Source organism: Vipera ursinii, assembly GCF_947247035.1.
Source record: "Vipera ursinii genome assembly, chromosome: 1".
In the NCBI taxonomy this organism is placed as follows: Eukaryota; Metazoa; Chordata; class Lepidosauria; order Squamata; family Viperidae; genus Vipera; species Vipera ursinii.
In genome coordinates, this window is record NC_139512.1 from 258,236,818 (window position 1) to 258,254,891 (window position 18,074).

Sequence of the window (18,074 nt, forward strand, 5' to 3'; positions counted from 1 at the left end):
TCATGGAATACTTGTAACCAGGTGTCTTTCAATGTACAACACTGAAAGTTGCTCATACTATTTTCCTTTTTGCTTCTCTTTTGTTGCCCTTCACCTTTTCTTTTATTCTACTAATATACCTTTTTTCTACTTTTCTTTTTGTTTCTATAGTTTTTGATCTTATGTAAAATCTTCTTTTAATAAAATACCTTACACACACATACGCAGATACTGATAAGTCTGTTTCTGTGATAAACAAAGTGGAATGCTTGATAAACAAAGCACAAAGCATAATATCTCCTTATTCTGTCTTTCAGCTCATACATGAGTAAGCTGGAGAATTCTTCCTGGATCATATTATGCATGCATAAAGAAGCTTTACATTTATAAGCAAATTTATATAGGGCAAGAATCTTTTGACATCTTGGCCCATGAAACATAGTGCCGAAACAAAGATGGCTATTTTGGTGGCCTCAGGAGGTAGACAATAGCATTTGATTTTACAAGGCAAATCTACCGAACTGGGTAAAATATTGACTGCAGATTTTTTTAAAAGCGTGTTTATTAATCAATTCTGTAGGATGCAGCTATTAAAAAAGCGAATGGGGAAGAAAGAGGTATCACCTTCAGCAAGCCGAATCAAGCTCTCTAATAAGCGGATCGTGGTTCGGGCTGCGTTCCGGCAGTCACTCTGCCGCTGCATCTGATAGTAGCGGACAAGGATCAGGTGGCTTTCATCAGTCAGTATAGGCTGGAGATGCTTGATAAGGCAGAAGTAAGTTTTCATTTTTTCCATAGACCAGAGCTTTTCAGATGTGCTTGGGCAGACTGAAAAAAGAATTCAATAATAAAGCAACAACCATACTATATGCATGATATTGTTGAAAATTTGTTTTCTAGGCTAAGTCTCACAGAAGTGGTTTTCTGAGGAATCCAAAACCTAAGCAGCATTCAGTAATCACATTTCATAAACTTGAAGTGCATATAGTCAAGGCCATGGTTTTCCCAGTTGCAATGTATGGCTGTAAAAGTTGGACCATAAGAAAGGCTGAGCGCCAAAGAATTGAGGCCTTTGAACTATGGTGTTGGAGAAGACTGCTGTGAGTCCCTTGGACTGCAAAGCGATCAAACTGGTCAGTCCTAGAGGAGATCAACCCTGACTGCTCTTTAGAAGGCCAGATCCTGAAGTTGAAACTCAAATACTTTGGCCACCTAATGAGAAGGAAGGACTCACTGGAGAAGAGCCTAATGCTGGGAAAGGTTGAGGGCAAGAGAAGAATGGGACAACAGAGAATGAGGTGGCTGAATGGAGCCACTGAAGCAGTAGGCGTGAGCCTAAATGGACTCCAGAAGATAGTAGAGGACAGGAAGGCCTGGAGAAACATTGTCCATGAGGTCATGATGGGTTGGACATGACTTCACAACCAACAACAACAAAATTTGAATTTCTTTCTTCAATATAATCTGCTTGGGTGGTTAAATTTATCTCACTGGCTGAACTCTGACCTTTCCTATGCCTTTGCTTACTTAACTGTGCTTCAATGTATGAGCCACATTGGTTGGGTTCATATCTATCACTATGTCCAATAGGTAGCTTACAAATGACAATGCTGGATCCACATACCACAGTGTCAAAACCCTACTATTTGAAAATTTGAAAAAAGAAAGTATTACGTACTTAGAATAACAAGTCATCTTGGCTATTATAACGGTCCCATGTTCTTTGTAGTATAATTGATCATACAATCAGCCAGATATTTAGACTGGATTTGGCATTTGTATCCCCTTATTGAGTCTTTCCCAAGGACATAGGATAGGCAGATATTATATAATACTATTAAAGGTATCATCACGGGATGTAAAGCAGTTCCAAGTAAAACTGTCTTTTACAATTGACCAATGGTGATTTTTGTTAATGCTGATGGTGTTGTAGTGGTGCTCCAGATGTTTTGGGATTGCACCAAGAAGCCTATTACGATTTGTACTATCTTTGCTTTCTTTTCCACAGCCTTTCTTCAATTTGCAAGTCTTCGTATTTTGTGGAGTTTTCCCCCAGTTCTTTCTCTTCTGTTCTGTTGTCTCCAGGTGAGCAAGCCCACCATCCAAACCTTTTTGTCTTTCTTATCAACAATACTTAAGTATGGAGTATAGCAGATACTTGTCTGTTTGAATTCTAAAGTCCCAGAGTATTTTAACTTCTTTATTTCCTATTACTTGTCTATTTTGTGGTCCTACCAATTCTTGCTTGCTGGCAAATGGCATTTCTTCCAGATATTCCAATAGAGCCATTGTTGCTATTTATTATTATCTACTGTGTTTCATTATATTTTATAGAAGAACACAAAAAATAAAGAGAATGCAACAATACAAAACTAAAATGTTGAAAGAAATAATGAAATAGTAAAAACTATTTTTTTCCTACAATCCCCCAAACAGAATATAAAAAGGAGGGAAAACAGGAAAACATTTAAAAATACTAAACACTAAATACTAAACAACTAAATATATATAAAACATATAGAGAACACTAGCTTATGGAAAATACCTTACAGTATAATATTATCAAACAGAAAAAGAAAAAATTATTAGCATTCTTTGCTCTGTTGCACACAGTAGCATCACTCTGATTAAAAGCTTGACCTATAACTGAAGATCCTTCATCAGCTTGGTGTGAACAATAAATCCAAGGTTTAATGTTGGAGAAGTCCTTCTTTTCATTTTGTATAAGGGGATTGGGCAAAATATTGACAGCCATTTTGAGCACTGAGTAATAATACATTACCGATATGAAATGAAGTGGAAACTAGGATGCACAACTAGAACAACTGCACAACATGATAGTAAATGTGTGAGTGAAGTAGAAAGAGGTTTTGGTAGGAAAATGTTTAAGCAATTTTAATGGGAAGAAGTCTTGCATATTTCCAGATGTTGTTGGCACAAATAACATAACATTGATTTCTTTTTTCTTTTTGCATGACATTAACTTTTAGAGAGATTCACAATAGTGACTTTACATAAAGTGAATTCACACAAAGCAAGGGAATCCTTTAGTGTGTATAAAACTTTACTATGACCAGTGACAAACTGATCCACATAATTCCGTAAAAAGGAATATAAAAAGGTTACCTTTATTTTCCAGTATGAAGGATGAAATTATATGATCCCATTCTTCATTTTTGGTATCCAACAATACCAAGACAAGATCAAACCTGCTAAGAAGAGGGCTCCCAAGGGCTATGTTTACAGAGATGGATTCATTAGTGTCATATTGGCCCTTTGGATTGGTTGCTGCCAAAATTGTGGTCCTTGTATTCAGTTTGCACACTAAGCTGAAGGAAAAAAGAGGGTGCCATTAAGTATTAAACAGAACTGAACTCTTTTGGAAATGATAGGTGATGGATGGCAACAGTCCTATTCTGACTAGAAGCAACAACACTGCACATTTCAAAATAGCATCGGGTTGCAAACGCTTTCTGATCTAATTAATAAAACAGTTTCTACAGTGAGAAGAAGAATGAACTATTTGCAAAACTAATACTGAATTTGAAAACTCAAAATTTTGCCAGGTCCCAACAACAATTAATTGAATTCTTCTCTTGCTTTGCTTCAATCTACACAGATAGTCTCTGACAGCCTCACCATCTAATCTTCCCAAGGAGGCCTTCTTTGTTTAATCAGAACCAAATTATACTAATCCTTGAAAACCTATGACTCACATCCAAACTTTCATTTCCACTCTGATATATGCCACTTATACATATAGCTACTGCATGCTTTTTTGATGCACTGTAAATACTTATGCCTCTTAAATAATTATGCTCATTCTCAAAGAATCAACAAACAGTCCGACTTGTAGTAAGTTTCTATGACAGCTCTTGAATACAGTACGTTTTTTTGCCTTCCTTAATTTGTTTGACCTTGACCCCAGATCTGTTTTCAAAGAACCAGAAGGATATTTTTCTCCTAGTAGTCATAGCCTAACCCTTGTTGCAGGCAGCCAGGCAGCTGTTCTAAATCTGACTTAGGTTTGATCTATTTCTAGTTGGTGCCGCTTAGACCTTACCTCACATATTGAATGGGAACAAATACAGCACCAATCATCTTAGCTTTCATATTTGTAACAGTGCGCAACATGGGAAAAGCATTTTGACTTGAAGCCAGTATCAACAGAGATTCAAAAAGGAAATGAGATTTGACCCCTTTGCATAATGCCATAAGGATTGCTAAATATGGAAGGGAAAATTTGGAACTCCAGAACATATTCTTGGAATGGAAAAAGGTTCTAAAATTCCATCAGCAGCACCAAACGAGTTTCATTGCGCTCCTGACTAAAAATGGATTTCCACTTTTACTGAAAATAGCATGCAGTAATGGTTATTTCAAGACCGTGTTTATGATCAGACTTACATTGGTACAAGGGTGATGTAAACATAAAACCAAAGTACATTATTTTCTCATGCATCCAGCTTTTATACACATCCAGAAAGCTTTGCTGCCAATTTTAACAACTCATTGTGATATCTCAAACAGGAGATGGGGAAAAAAAGAGAGCTAATAGCTAATCAAAACCTGCTGCTTCTTCACCTGGTAATTTTTAAAAATGTTGGAAGGATGTTAAAATGCAGTCGTATGCTCAAAATATCAGGGGCTGTGAAAGAGCTTTGGAGCTGCAGAATGCCCACTGTAATCTCTGGGTTATTGTTGAACGGGCTGGGTCGCAGCAATCTATAACAACCTATGCAACCCATCTATGTGGGTCCTGATTTATAACATCCTATAGAGCACACTGGTTTTTTTTAAATGGAAGTTATATTGTGCTGTCTCCGATCTCAGTAATAAAATTGAATATTGAAATATGTTTCATTACATCTATAGTGCACCGTTCCTCCAAGACATGTTTCTTCTTCTACCCTGTCCCTATTTTATCCTCTGTGAAGGCTGGTGAGATGGAGAGCTTCATAATTAAATGGGGAGTGGAGTCTGGATCTTTCAGGCTTAATTTGTACCCTCAAACCACTTTATCACATAGGCAATCCTACAACATCAGCACAAGGGCCAATTAAAAAGGTACAGCAGCAATCTTAACATTTTAAACATAGTTACCCAGCCTTGGCAACACTGATGGTTTGCTGCTCCATGGCCTCGTGGATGCTTGTTCTGTCATGTTCCTTGATGCTGTTAAATTCATCTATGCAGCAGAGGCCTCCATCGGCCAGGACCAGTGCACCAGCCTCCAAATTCCATTCTCCAGAGTCTTTCACAGCAGTCACAGTCAAACCTTGAGAACAAAACATTCCCTGTAAAAACTTGATAGCAGTACAAGCAGCTGTTTTAAAAATGCACTTGAAAGCAGAGTATTCTTGCTCTGAGGATCATCTGTTAGCCAGACTTTCCAAAGCCCAGGCTTAAACCATACGAACATAAATGCTTTACTGCCATGTTTTCCCCAAAATAAGACCCACCCAGAAAATAAGTCCTAGCCTGATTTTTTAGCGTGCTCCTAATATAAGTCCTACCCCAAAAATAAGTCCAGCGGCGGCCGTGGCCAACACAGGAGGTGAGCGTACGGGGGTCAACGGTGTCTGGCAGCAGCCGCAGCCCACACAGCACAGGTAAGTCCAAGCGTGGAGGCAGAGGCAGATATTCTGTGTGGCTGTCTGGCTTGCAGGAGCCTCGCGCACCAGCACCGGAAGCAGGCAGAGCATGGGGGGGAGGCAAGCGATCCCAATGCGCCACCCACTCTGTCACACCATCTCTCGGCTGCATTCGTGTTATCACCCTGATACCGTGTTTCCCCTAAAATAAGCCCCAATGCATCCTTTGGTGCAAAAATAAAAAAAATAAAAAAATGACCAGGTCTTATTTTGGGGGAAATACAGTAATTCTAAGTGAACAGAAATTTGACACTGTTGACATCTGCATTGTTAACCAAGGAGTTTTCTCACTGGTCCTCATGAAAATTCCGCATTTTAAAGCAGACAACAACTAACGAGACTATAATAAAAGCTAACCAGATATGCATTATTTAGAAATGTAGGGAATTTGCTTGAAATATAAACAAGAAACAAATTAAAGCAAAATTACAATATTTATTTTGTACATTTACCATTTCAAACATGAAGCCACTCTGCTGGGTATTAGAAGGTCCTACTCCTTTTTAAATATATCATTGACAGTTCATCTCATGCAAACTATCACCACATTGATAGTTCATCGCATGGAAAATAAGACTCTTTCATTTCTTAAAGGGGATTAACATTTGATTTTAACTAGAACAGAAAAAATATTTTTATATTCACACTCCTCTGGCAATTAGTTTTTCAATCTGCTGATTTAAAAGTACAGTTTTAGTGTTGTTGCATTTGTTTGGTTGCAGTAGTAAAATTGTCCCAAAGATGGTTTTTTTTCATGAGGCAACTGGACTTCCTTGCTTTTCTTTGAAGACGTTTTGCTTCTCATCCAAGCTTCTTGGATGAGAAGCGAAACATCTTCAAAGAAAAACAAGAAAGTCTAGTTGCCTCATGAAAAAAAAAACATCTTTGGGACAACTACGACCTGGATGACTGAGAATCTCCATAGACATTCAGTGGTAAAATTGTATTATATTTCCAATATTGTATTGAAGAAGTACTATTTCTCCAGCATTCTTCCAAATCTGCAGACTTCATCTTCTAGAATTTGACAGCCAGCATGGCTATTTGCTGAAAATTTTGGGAGTTGAAGTTCATATAGCTGGTGCGTACCCAAACTTGAAAAGGCTAAAAAATTGAAAATATTAATCTATAACTTTACTATACTTAAATATATACTTATAAGTTTTCCTTTGCAGCAAAAGAAAACTCAAACTCAGCCACATTGGTAAGACCAAGATTCATTCCTAACAATGGAACAATACTACCAGAAAAAACTGATAATTTAAAGCCACAAGCCACAGCATAAAGATTTTCTCCAGAAATGTATGAACAAGAGTGGCTTTTGATCTACACAGTACTGGTGCAGTTCAATGGCTAGAACCAATCAATGATAAAACACTAGAATACTGAAATAGTTACAATTTCTGGATGTTTCTGAAAGGCAGCATCACAAGTTTGCTGCAACAGTTTGAAATGTGACCAAGCCATCGATCATATGCATAGGATTATGAAAGAAAGGCTACAACGAGGAAAACATTATAAGCTGCAAAAATGTTTTGAATAGAATGAGTTGGAAGGGACCTTGGAGGTCTTCTAGTCCAACCCCCTGCTCAGGCAGGAAATCCTATACCATTTCAGACAAATGGTTATCCAATCTCTTCTTAAAAACTTCCAGTGTTGTAGCACTCACAAATTCTGGAGGCAGGCTGTTCCAATGGTTAGTTATTCTGTCAGGAAATTTCTCCTTAGTTCTAGGTTGCTTCTCTGCTTGATTAGTTTCCATCCATTGCTTCTTGTCCTGACCTTTGGTGCTTTGAAAAATAGCTTGACTCCCTCTTCTTTGTGGGAATCCCCGAGATATTGGAACACTGCTATCCTGTCACCCCTCGTCCTTCTCTTCATTAAACTAGACATACCCAATTACAGCAACTGTTCTTTATGTTTTAGCCTCCAGTCCCGATCATTTTTGTTGCTCTTCTCTGCACTTTTCTAGAGTCTCAACATCTTTTTACATTGTGGTGACCAAAACTGGATGCAGTATTCCAAGTGTGGCCTTACCAAAGCATTGTAAAGTGGTATTAACACTTCACATGATCCTGAGTCTATCCCTCTGTTAATGCAGCCTTAGCACTGTGTTGGCTTTTTTGGCAGCTGCAGCACACTGCTGGCTCATATTTAAGTGACTGTCCACTAGGACTCCAAGATCCCTCTCAAGCTACTACTATTGAGTGAGGCAACACCTATGCATTTGGTACCTGTGCATTTGGGGTTTTTTTTACCTATGTAGAACTTTACTTTTTTCAGCATTGAATTTCATTTTGTTAGATAGCACCCAATGTTCAAGTCTGCCAAGATCCTCCTGTATCTTAAGCCTATCTTCTGGAGTGTTGACTATTCCTACCAGCATGGTGTCGTCTGCAAATTTGATGAGTTCCCCATCTATCTCCTCATCCAAAACTTTGATGAAGAAGTTGAAGAGTACTGGGCCTCAAAGAATGCAATAAGATTTGTATGGCATGATCTGTTTTTGACAACCCAGTGTTGGCTTTTGGTAATGACTTTGTTTGGCTCTAGGTGTTCGCTGATTCGTTGTTTATCTTTTCAGGAATCTTCCCAGGTATTGAGGTCAGGCTGATAGGTCTGTAGTTCCTGGATCCACTTTTTTTCCCCTTTTTTGAAGATGGGAACTACATCTGCTCTTTTCCAGTCCTCTGGTGGTTTCCTGGTGCTCCAGAACCTTTGAAAGATATAGTTCAGTGGTTCTGAGATCACATCTGCCAGTTCCTTCAGAACCTTGGGGTGTAATCCAACTGGTCCTGATGATTTGACCTTGTCTAGGGTTTCTTGGTTATGTTTCATACTCGGAGGTCCATTGATCCAGAAGCAGTATTAAACTCAAGCCTTAAAAAAATGCAATGCACCTAACAGAGGCTGAAATCTAATCCCAAACATGTTTCCAATACATCTTGCCTAAATTTCAGTGTGCTGGTTTTTTATCCACTGCTAGACCTACCCATGCAATCAGTGGGCAGATCTAGCAGCAGATTTTAAAAAAGCACAGGTTTCAGAAGTTGATTATTATTATTATTAATTATTATTTATTATTATTATTATTATTATTATTATTATTATTATAAATTCGGTTTATATACCGCCCTACTCCCGAAGGACTCAAGGCGGTTTACAAGGCAAAATTTAAAAACAATACAATATAAAATAAAAATTAAATTAAATTAAGTCTAGCCCCCCAAAATTAAAATCACAATTTAAAAACATTAAAATCCCCTCAGTCCAGACCAGATAGCTCAAAGAGCCAGGTTTTTAGGTCCCGGCGAAATGAACAAAGGTCGGGGGCAGTCCAGAATTCCGTTGGCAGTTGATTCCATAGGGCAGGCGCGCCCACAGAGAACGCCCTCCCCCTGGGGATCGCCCGTTGGCAATCCTTGACCAGCGGTATCCTGAGGAGGCCCTCCCTGTGGGAGCGCACAGGACGATGGGAAATTGACGCTGGCAGCAGGTGCTCCCTCAGATAATCCAGGTCCATGCCATTTAGGGCTTTATAGGTCATCACCAGCACCTTGAATCTCACCCGGAGGGCAACTGGAAGCCAATGCAGCTCGCGGAAAAGAGGTGTTACATGGGAATATCGGGAGAATCCCATCACAACTCGCGTGGCTGCTTTCTGCACTAGCTGAAGCCTCTGAGTGGTCCTCAGGGGCAGCCCCATGTAGAGCATTGCAGTAGTCTAGCCAGGTGGTCATGAGCGCATGGGTGACTGTGCGTAAGGCATCTCGGTCCAGATAGGGCCGTAACTGACGCACCAGGCGAACCTGGGCAAAAGCCCCCCTGGCCACGGCTCCTATATGATCTTCCAAACTGAGCCATGAATCCAGGATTCCCTATCTAGTAGCTGGTGAGAAAAGGAAATGAAGCCCAGGGTCACCAACACATTGCCAATATTGTATCCCATAGATATAGCATAAAACAGGATAGAATATGTATTGAATATTCTCTCCATTGGCAACTGACAATCCCAATAAGAAAGGAAAACATTGGTTTCCCCAGTTTATTAGAATCACTGGCATCTATAGCACATAACTAGGCCGAAACAGGATGCGTATACAACATCATGCAAATGACATTGCCTACTGTAGTCGCATCCTGACTTCTGATGTAAGTGCACAATTGCAGAATTCGCCTTCGGGGTCTGTGATCAGAATGCCCTAAGAAACAGCCACCCTCCACAAGCGTCCCCACCACACTCTTTAATCGTTAAGCGGAAAAATGAAAAAGCTTCTTGAACAAAGGCCAGAGGTTTGGGTTTTAATCCAGCGTCCCTCAAATTTAGCAACTTTAAAACACGTGGACTTCAAACTCCCAGAATTCCTCAGCTGATACTGGCTTAAGCTAACGAAGCCGCCTAGTTGCTATCGTGAATAAGCCACTAGGCAACATCACTCGGCATGGATACGTGTATGTATATATCACGTATATTCTTTTCGTTGCAATCCAACGCCATCACGTCCCCTGCACCAGGGTGGAAAAAGCTGCTTTTACTATCAACCAAGTCTCAATCAAAAGCGGGCAACTTTTTAGGCAAACTAAAGCCCCGAAAGGGGGAAAAGGAGGGGAGAGTTCTGGTCTGAGGCGGGAGGGAGGCATCTCGGCCGGGCCAAGCGCACGCCCTTTTCCTCCAAGCCAGGGGTAGACAACCTCGGCTCTTTTATGATTCATGGACTTCAACTCCCAGAATTCCTGAGTCAGCTACGCTGACTCAGGAATTCTGGGAGTTGTAGTCCATGAGTCATAAAAGAGCCGAGGTTGCCTACCCCTGCTCCAAGCGAAGCCCCGCGGGCGCTTCCGCTGCGAAAGCCGGCGCCGAGCCCGGCAGGTGGAGCGCCAGCGAAGCTCCGTCACTCGGCTCCAGCCACGGAGCCCTTCTTGCTCTCAGGGAAACCTCGGCAGCGGGAGGAGGGTCACGGCTCCGCCCGTAGCCAATCCGCGCCCGCGCTGCCACTTAACCGAGGAGAATGGGCTGTAGTTTCGTGGAGTAGCAAAAGCTGCAAAACGGTGTGGAGCGCTCTCCGGGGTGCGAGGCGACAAGGCGCGCCCGGCCCATGCCTCCGCCAAAGGCGCCAGGAGCAGAAGGCAGGGCCGGCCGCGAAGTTGCCTAAACTCGCCTCTCCATCCCTCGCCGGCGTCTGCCTTCCGCGCGAGGCGAGCCCCCCCCCCTGGACTTTTCTCGAGCGGCGAGAAAAAAAGGTCCGACTATTGTTTGCGGGTCCTCTCCCCGCTTCCTCCCCCCCCTCCCCGCCCGCCCAATATGGCAAAGGTTCAGGTGAACAACGTCGTGGTGCTGGATAACCCCTCGCCTTTCTACAACCCCTTCCAGTTCGAAATCACCTTCGAGTGCATAGAGGACCTCTCCGAAGGTGAGTCCCGCGGAGCCGCCGCCGCCGCCGCCTTCTCCCCGGCCGCCGCCAGCCTCTTCGGGCTTGCAGGCTTAAACTTTGCAAAGGCCTCGGCGGCGGGAACGTCTCTTTCTCTCTCTCTCTCTCTCACTCTCTCTCTCTGTCTCTGTCTCTGTCAGGGCTTCGCCGGGCGGTCTGCCTGGAGGAGGCGAGCCGGCAGCGCTGGGCTTCCCCCCCCCCCCCGCCGCGCGGCTTGGGGCGAGGCGCGAGCGCCGGCGAGAAGGGGAAGCCTCAAGTTGCTGGGAAGTTGCTCGGGCGCAGCCATGTTGCCGCCGTCGTGACGGAGCGGCTCGTCGGGCGCATAGGCGGGAGGAGGGCTTTAAGCGAGCCCCGCTCGCCTGCTCGGAGCCGGACGCCGAGCCGGGAAGGGGCAAGGCAGGGCACGGCTCTGCCCGCAGTGGCCTAGCTTTGGGTGGGCATGGATACCCCTTAGCAACCCGGGGCACGGTTGGCTTTTCCCGAGGGACTCGCCATTGCAAAGCGCGCAAGGACTCGTCGAAGTAACCGGGGCGCTACTTTGGTTCCGTAACTCCTCGTACGCGCCTCTTTTGGACGAGCGCTTGGTTTATCGCAGCGTTCCCCAACCTTAGGAACTTGAAGATGCGTGGACTTCAACTCCCAGAATTCCCCAGCCAGCTACGCTGGCTGGGGAATTCTGGGAGTTGAAGTCCACGCATCTTCAAGTTCCTAAGGTTGGGAAACGCTGGTTTATCGGACCTCGCAGGTCGGGAGTAGTGAGCAATTCCGGCTTTCGCTCCCTTATTGAGCGAAACGAAATCACCCAGCGCCCTGTCAACTCCAGCCTTACAAACAGGGGCTTAATAGGCGGGCAAAGGGCCCGTTGCCTTTTCTCATCCCCACTGGGCAGAGGAGATGGCGTCGGAGAAGGGCGCTGTTAAAATTTGAAATTGAAAATGAAGCTTCAGTTAGGCACCCCACCCGACTATTTTCAGTAAGTGCCCTTTGACTTCAGTGTTTGGTTGTTCGGGGCTTGATTGGAGCTCTTAAGTTAGATTGCGGTTTCTTATTTTTGTTTTCAAGTTTTAAGAGTTCAAAGAGATGGCAGTTTGGAAGGGGTTTTGTTACTGTTGGAGGGGCGAGGGTTTTGTTTTTTTCAAATAAAACTAAAATTTTGAATGTTTTATTTAAAAGTCTTTTTCTCTAATGTAGATTTGGAATGGAAAATCATTTATGTGGGCTCAGCAGAAAGTGAGGAATACGATCAAGTTTTAGATTCAGTTTTAGTAGGCCCCGTTCCTGCAGGAAGACACATGTTTGTATTTCAGGTAAGCCAGTTCTTAAACACTGCGCAATAGTTGCTCCTCTAAATTGTTTGGAGGTAAATAGGAGGCAGGAATAATTACTTAAGTTCACTGGGTTAACACACATCAGGATAAAAGTATAATAATAGAAATAACTTTTTCGTGACCAAATGTCACCAATTCATTGGTTAAATGTAACTGAAATTTGGAGTTATTTATTTAAAGCAGTTTCCAAACTTAAAGAGTTTAAGCCAAGGCTAGATAACCATCTTTACCTGATGTCTAATTTAAAACCTGTGTTGGACATAACCACTTTCTTGTTCACGTGAACAATAAGTGATCCAGAGCAAAAATAATTGCTAAGGAACAGAAGAGTCCATAAGTGGAGTAGAATGGATGTTTTCATAAATCACACTTAAAAGAACAATTTCAAACCTGATCCTTGGATGCAGTTGGCCTAACCTGTACTGAGGCTTAATAATACCAATTACTTGAAGTAACATTCTTAATTACGTTCAAACCTAGAGGAAAGTATTTGAAGATAAGAAGCAGTGGATGGAAATTAATTGAGAGAATCATCCTAGAACTAAGGAAAAATTTTCTGTCAGAACAATTAAATCAGTGGAACGAGTTGTTCCCAGACGTGGGTGTTTCATCACTAGAGGTTTTTATGAAGAGATCGGACAACCATTTTTCTGAAATGATATAGGATTTCCTGCTTGAGTAGGGGGTTAGACTAGAAGGCCTTCAAGTCCCTTTCCCACTCTTGGTTCTGTTAAATATTTTTGTTAAGATAATCCTTTTGTCTGATCTCCAGAGATGAGAGAATGGTAAATCTCCCAAAATGGGTTATTCCATTAAAAAAAACCACTTTGTTTTACAACTAGGGTGGGCAAAGCTAATCCTCCCACTTGCTTTACCTTGCTCTGACATTAAGTGAACCACTTCATTTATTGAACATGAGATGTACGACAAGGAATAGTTGCAAAAGTAGCCAAGTTATCACTGGATCTCAAATGAATTGGGGCTGCCTAGATTTTCTACAATTATATATACAGTATGTATACAATACCCCCCCCACACACACAGTATATATGTGTATACTGTATATATACTGTATATATAACACACACAGAAATATGAAATTTAGTTGGAGTCAGTCAAATTTGTAGAAGTTGCCTTTTGAGATAAGGGATTAATGTAGATAACTTATTAATTAAATGGTCTAGTTGTTGTCATATAAGTCTGCTTACTTGGTGGTGGTATTCAAAAAATTCCAAGGTAAAAGAAGGCTATTAATACATTTAAGTCTTTTAAAAATTAACCGAATATCATCTGACCCCAGGAAATGAAATAATGATAGTGCTTGAAATCTAAATTATGTAACTTGATAATTAATCCTGTTTCCTTTTATTTTTTACTATAGGCAGATGCTCCTAATCCAGGGCTTATTCCTGATGCAGATGCTGTAGGTGTAACAGTTGTCTTAATTACTTGCACTTACAGAGGTCAAGAATTTATCAGAGTTGGGTATTATGTAAACAATGAATATACTGAAACAGAATTGAGAGAAAACCCTCCAGTAAAGCCAGACTTTTCTAAGGTAGGATATAATATATTGTGTAAATCCATCCAAATCCATTTTTTAAACTACGCTAAACTAAAATAGAATTTGTTAGTCAACGTTGTTTAAAAATAAGCAACAGTTAATAGGTAAAAATAAGCAGTTTTTTGTTATCTATTAGTGATAATGCTGAATTTTGTACCTCCGGGGTTATTCCTTCCTCTAGGATGGGCTGAGGGAATGTTGGTAGAGGATAGCCCCTCCCCCAAAATTTGCCCTAAGTCCCTCATATTATATTGTGACAAAAAAAGAATTACTTGAGAAAGTGTTCCTCCAAACTAGAGACTTACAAACTCTTCTAGGCACTGAGCATTCTGTAAGCTGAATTCATCATTTAGTGAGCATCAGGCAGTATTAGCACTCTGCGCATGGGCCCTAAGCTAGCAGGGAAAAGGCAGGCTGGTGGTGCACAGCTGTCAAAGGTGGGTGCTGGTAGGGACTGAAATTAAGATTCTAAATCCATTAGCCACAAATCCATCCGTGTTGGTTTAGTGTACAAGCGCACATCAGAGGGAAAGGTCATTGGTGCAAAATAATCGAAAGAACATAAAGGGAACAAAGCTGCTGCACAGCTAGGAGATGAAGAGAGAGAGGAACAAAGGGGACCAGCCTTGTCTTATCTGCTCTTTAAAACTCTTCCAGATTTGTTTTAGGGGAAACCTAAATCAACATCGGGATTTCCTGCAAGCAGACCTATGTGGCCCACTGTATTTGTTGTGTGTGCAGAAGAAAACGTTTTGGTTTTTTTGCTTTGAGCACTTGTACTCTAAACCAACAAGGATGGATTTGTGGCAAATGGATTTAGAATCTTAATTCTGGTCCCAATTCACAACTTCCAAACTTGAGCATATGTTGCTCAGAGAAATATCATTACTTCATCTTTAGTGTATAGGTAGTCCTCAACTTAATGACTTCGATGAGTTTAACAATGTCTCAAAGTTATGATGGTTAAAGTTAGATATCAAGCCCTAGAACATAAATTAACTCTGAGTTAGTCTAGGAATGCATGTATATATGTGTATGTTCCTTTATAAATATATCCTTAGTCTAGTGACAGAAGCTGCTTTTTAATACTTTATAGCAGAAAGCAAGATAATGGAGTAGGTTCTAAGCCCGGCCATATGATTTCTGGATAGGTTTAAAGGGTCTTCATTTTTGGGGGGTGATTTTTTTTGTTCTTTGTTCACAAAGTCTTACCTAGACTTTGTTGTAAATTTAGTATTTATTTTTCAGAACAAAAATATCCCAAATCTGTTTGTTACCTTCTTTGTTGAAAGGAGGAGTGTATTGAATGTACTATTTGGTATTACTAAGTGATCCTCACTTAGTGACAACTAGTTCAGCAACTGCTTGAATTTACAGTGGCACTGAACAAGTGGTACTCAAGACCAGTCCAGTCACTGCAACAGTTCCAAAGTCTTGTGATCGCCATTAGTGACCTTCTTTGCCAGCTTCCTACAAACAGTGTTAATGGGGAAGCTTGCAAGAGGCCCCGCAAATGATTATGTGACATCCTTACTTAACTACCAATTTTAATTTACTTCAAGTTCCATTATAACGTTCTTTCATCGTTCATTGAACTTATATAGGGAATGTGAATTCCCACTGTGGAAAAAATGTTGACCTATTTATAGTATATAGATCTGAATCAGAAATTTAACCTTCAGTGAAAATATAAGGGGCACAAAGAGGGAATTAGCATTGTCTTCAGAGCAAAAAAGGGAGTTGTTTCTCTGCTACCCACATTTGCACCAATTGATTTACTATTTTATCCAAGAGCAGAATGGAGAGAAATAAGCCAGTTCTGAATTGTCTCCCTTTTGATGTTTAAACAGCTGTATTATTTTTATCAACTTCTTGACCTTTCCTTTCCTTATGTTGTGCTCATCATCCAATAGGAAAGTAAGTCTTTTCTTATGAATCTAAATCTTCTAAAACATTCATCTCTGTTTTCTAGCTCCAGAGGAATATTTTGGCATCTAATCCCAGAGTCACAAGATTCCATATTAATTGGGAGGACAACACTGAAAAACTGACAGATGCCGAGAGCAGTAATCCAAACCTACAATCACTCCTTTCTACAGATGCCCTGCCTTCTGCCTCAAAAGGGTGGCCAACATCTGAAAACTCTCTAAATGTTATGTTGGAATCTCATATGGACTGCATGTGACCTTCTGCGCTATGTTATACGGTCGAGCTCTAAACACACACAGTACACGGAACACAACCATCACAGAAACTTTTTTTTTGGAATTACATATTAAACAAATGTGAAAAATTGTTTAAAGAACACATACCCTGTAGAAAGTTTATAAGGAAAAGTATTTGAGTGGATGTATAAATAAAACTATTTTTAAGTAACTCCCTGAGATTTTATTTAATCTAGTGTTAAAGCTTATCACCCATATGTATAAAGATAGGCAAACGGGGAGGTAGGCAGTGATGATAAGACATTTACATGTTATTCATTGTAAATTATAGATAGGCTTTAGTGAAGTCTATATAAGCTTAGCTTGAATGAAATGATCTTTTTTATGCTTTGGAAGCTTTTGAGTGGCAGCTACTTGTAAAGTGTACAGATGTTAACTTTAAAACACTAAGATTCATACAAGACCAGTCTAATGTAACCTAATATCACTCTATCAGTGACAACAGTGTTATAAGCAGGCTGCCAAAGGGGTCTTGTCTGGGCAGAAGCCATTGCACACTTGCCAAATTATGCCTACTGCAGGCAAAAGGAAATGAGTAATGTGTAGTAAAACTTCAAAGTCTTGACAAGCTTTACGCTTCAGCACAGCTGCTACTGGAATTGTACCTCAAACCAGAAATGGAGGATTTTAAATTTCTTTAGTTAGCCATAGTACTCCAGACTTTTTTCCTAATAAGGTGGCAATACTGTTATAGGAATTTAAGGTTTAAGAGACAAAAGCCCCAAATTTTTATAAGTATAGTACAATTATCCACAAGGGTGCTGTAACTATTGGCCTCTTCTCTCATTCAGGGCAGCTAAATGTAGTGCATTATAAATTGATTATGACTCCCAAATGTCAAGGCAGCTTTTTTGTTGGCTTTTGGATGAAAGATGTACTTATACTTGATAGACTGTAGGGCTAGCAAAGAGCAAAGGTGTAAACATAATCGATGTGACTCCTCTAGATGATGCCATTCATATCTATGAGTATATTTGTGTGTATGTATAGATATATTGAGGGATGCAGTGGGTTAGGACGCTGAGCTTCTTGATCTGAAGGTCAGCAGTTTGGCGGGTTGAATCCCGAGTGCCGCGTAACAGAGTGAGCGCCTGTTGCTCGTACCAGCTTCTGCCAACCTAGCAGTTTGAAAGCACATAAAAATGCAAGTAGAAAACTAGGGACCACTACAGTGGGAAGGTAACAGCGTTCTATGCGCCTTTGGCGTCTAGTCATGCCGGCCACATGCCCACGGAGACGTCCTTGGACAAGCGCTGGCTCTTCGGCTTTGAAATGGAGATGAGCACCGGCCCCTAGAGTTGGAAACGATTAGCACGCATGTGTGGGGGAACCTTTACCTTTTTATAGATATATTATTACATTGGTTGGTTGAGATTAGTGGTTAGCAATATGGGGCATACAAAATATTGTGCATGTCTGACAGTGTATGTGGACTGACAGGAGTATGGAGATGGCCAGATATGTGGGGCTCACTTTGTCCTTTTTAGCTTTTTATTGTTACCTAATATTCAGAAAAAGGTTGCAATGCATGTTATAGGTTTTCTAGATGAATACTCTTAGAGGTGACATGGCCAAAGGAAAGTTAAGTTCCAAAATGGCTACCTCTAATTTGATATGAATTGCTGTATCTGAAGCTCAGGATTCAGTATGTATCATTGGGTCTGCCATACATCTCATGATTTTCCATGTGGCTCACTCTAAAGTTTAGCAATGTGAAAAAAGAAGTGCCATATAACTTCTCATGCCACTATCAGAATTCAGTGAGCAGCTACTAAGAGTAAAATTGATATACGAAGGTGGCTGTGCAAAGTACTTTACAGGTGATGGGAAGAGAATGAATTTTGGTTTTAATGCGGAAATAAGATTAACGATTTAAGTAGGAATTTTAAAGATCT

At 41.0% G+C, this 18,074-nt stretch overlaps 2 protein-coding genes across 3 annotated transcripts in view; one reads left to right on the forward strand and one right to left on the reverse strand.

Moving 5' to 3' along the window:
- The window catches only part of MCM9 (minichromosome maintenance 9 homologous recombination repair factor), a gene marked incomplete at its 5' end in the record, with an annotated part of 35,298 nt that overhangs the window by 5,909 nt on the left and 11,315 nt on the right, over nucleotides 1-18,074 (reverse strand). Inside the window, 3 exons of the mRNA XM_083355492.1 lie at nucleotides 604-807; nucleotides 3,106-3,308; nucleotides 5,083-5,257. Of these exons, the coding sequence (XP_083211618.1) occupies nucleotides 604-807; nucleotides 3,106-3,308; nucleotides 5,083-5,257 (582 nt within the window). The remainder of the gene's footprint in view (nucleotides 1-603; nucleotides 808-3,105; nucleotides 3,309-5,082; nucleotides 5,258-18,074) is intronic.
- ASF1A (anti-silencing function 1A histone chaperone) lies at nucleotides 10,534-16,330 on the forward strand. 2 transcript variants are annotated; one of them, XM_083355716.1, is made up of 4 exons: nucleotides 10,534-11,044; nucleotides 12,236-12,369; nucleotides 13,772-13,948; nucleotides 15,927-16,330. In XM_083355716.1, the coding sequence occupies exons 1-4, from the start codon at nucleotides 10,936-10,938 to the stop codon at nucleotides 16,137-16,139; spliced, it is 633 nt and encodes a 210-aa protein (XP_083211842.1). In that variant the 5' UTR covers nucleotides 10,534-10,935; the 3' UTR covers nucleotides 16,140-16,330. The 2 variants fall into 2 exon arrangements, with proteins under 2 accessions (XP_083211842.1, XP_083211843.1); XM_083355717.1 differs by having other exon boundaries at nucleotides 10,538-11,044; nucleotides 12,254-12,369.

Bases quoted from the DNA above. Each gene is read 5' to 3' on its own strand.
- ASF1A (XM_083355716.1), top strand. From the start codon at position 10,936: ATGGCAAAGGTTCAGGTGAACAACGTCGTGGTGCTGGATAACCCCTCG. The intron at 12,370-13,771 runs GTAAGCCAGTTC...TTTTTACTATAG, and splicing joins GACACATGTTTGTATTTCAG to GCAGATGCTCCTAATCCAGG. The intron at 13,949-15,926 runs GTAGGATATAAT...TCTGTTTTCTAG, and splicing joins TAAAGCCAGACTTTTCTAAG to CTCCAGAGGAATATTTTGGC.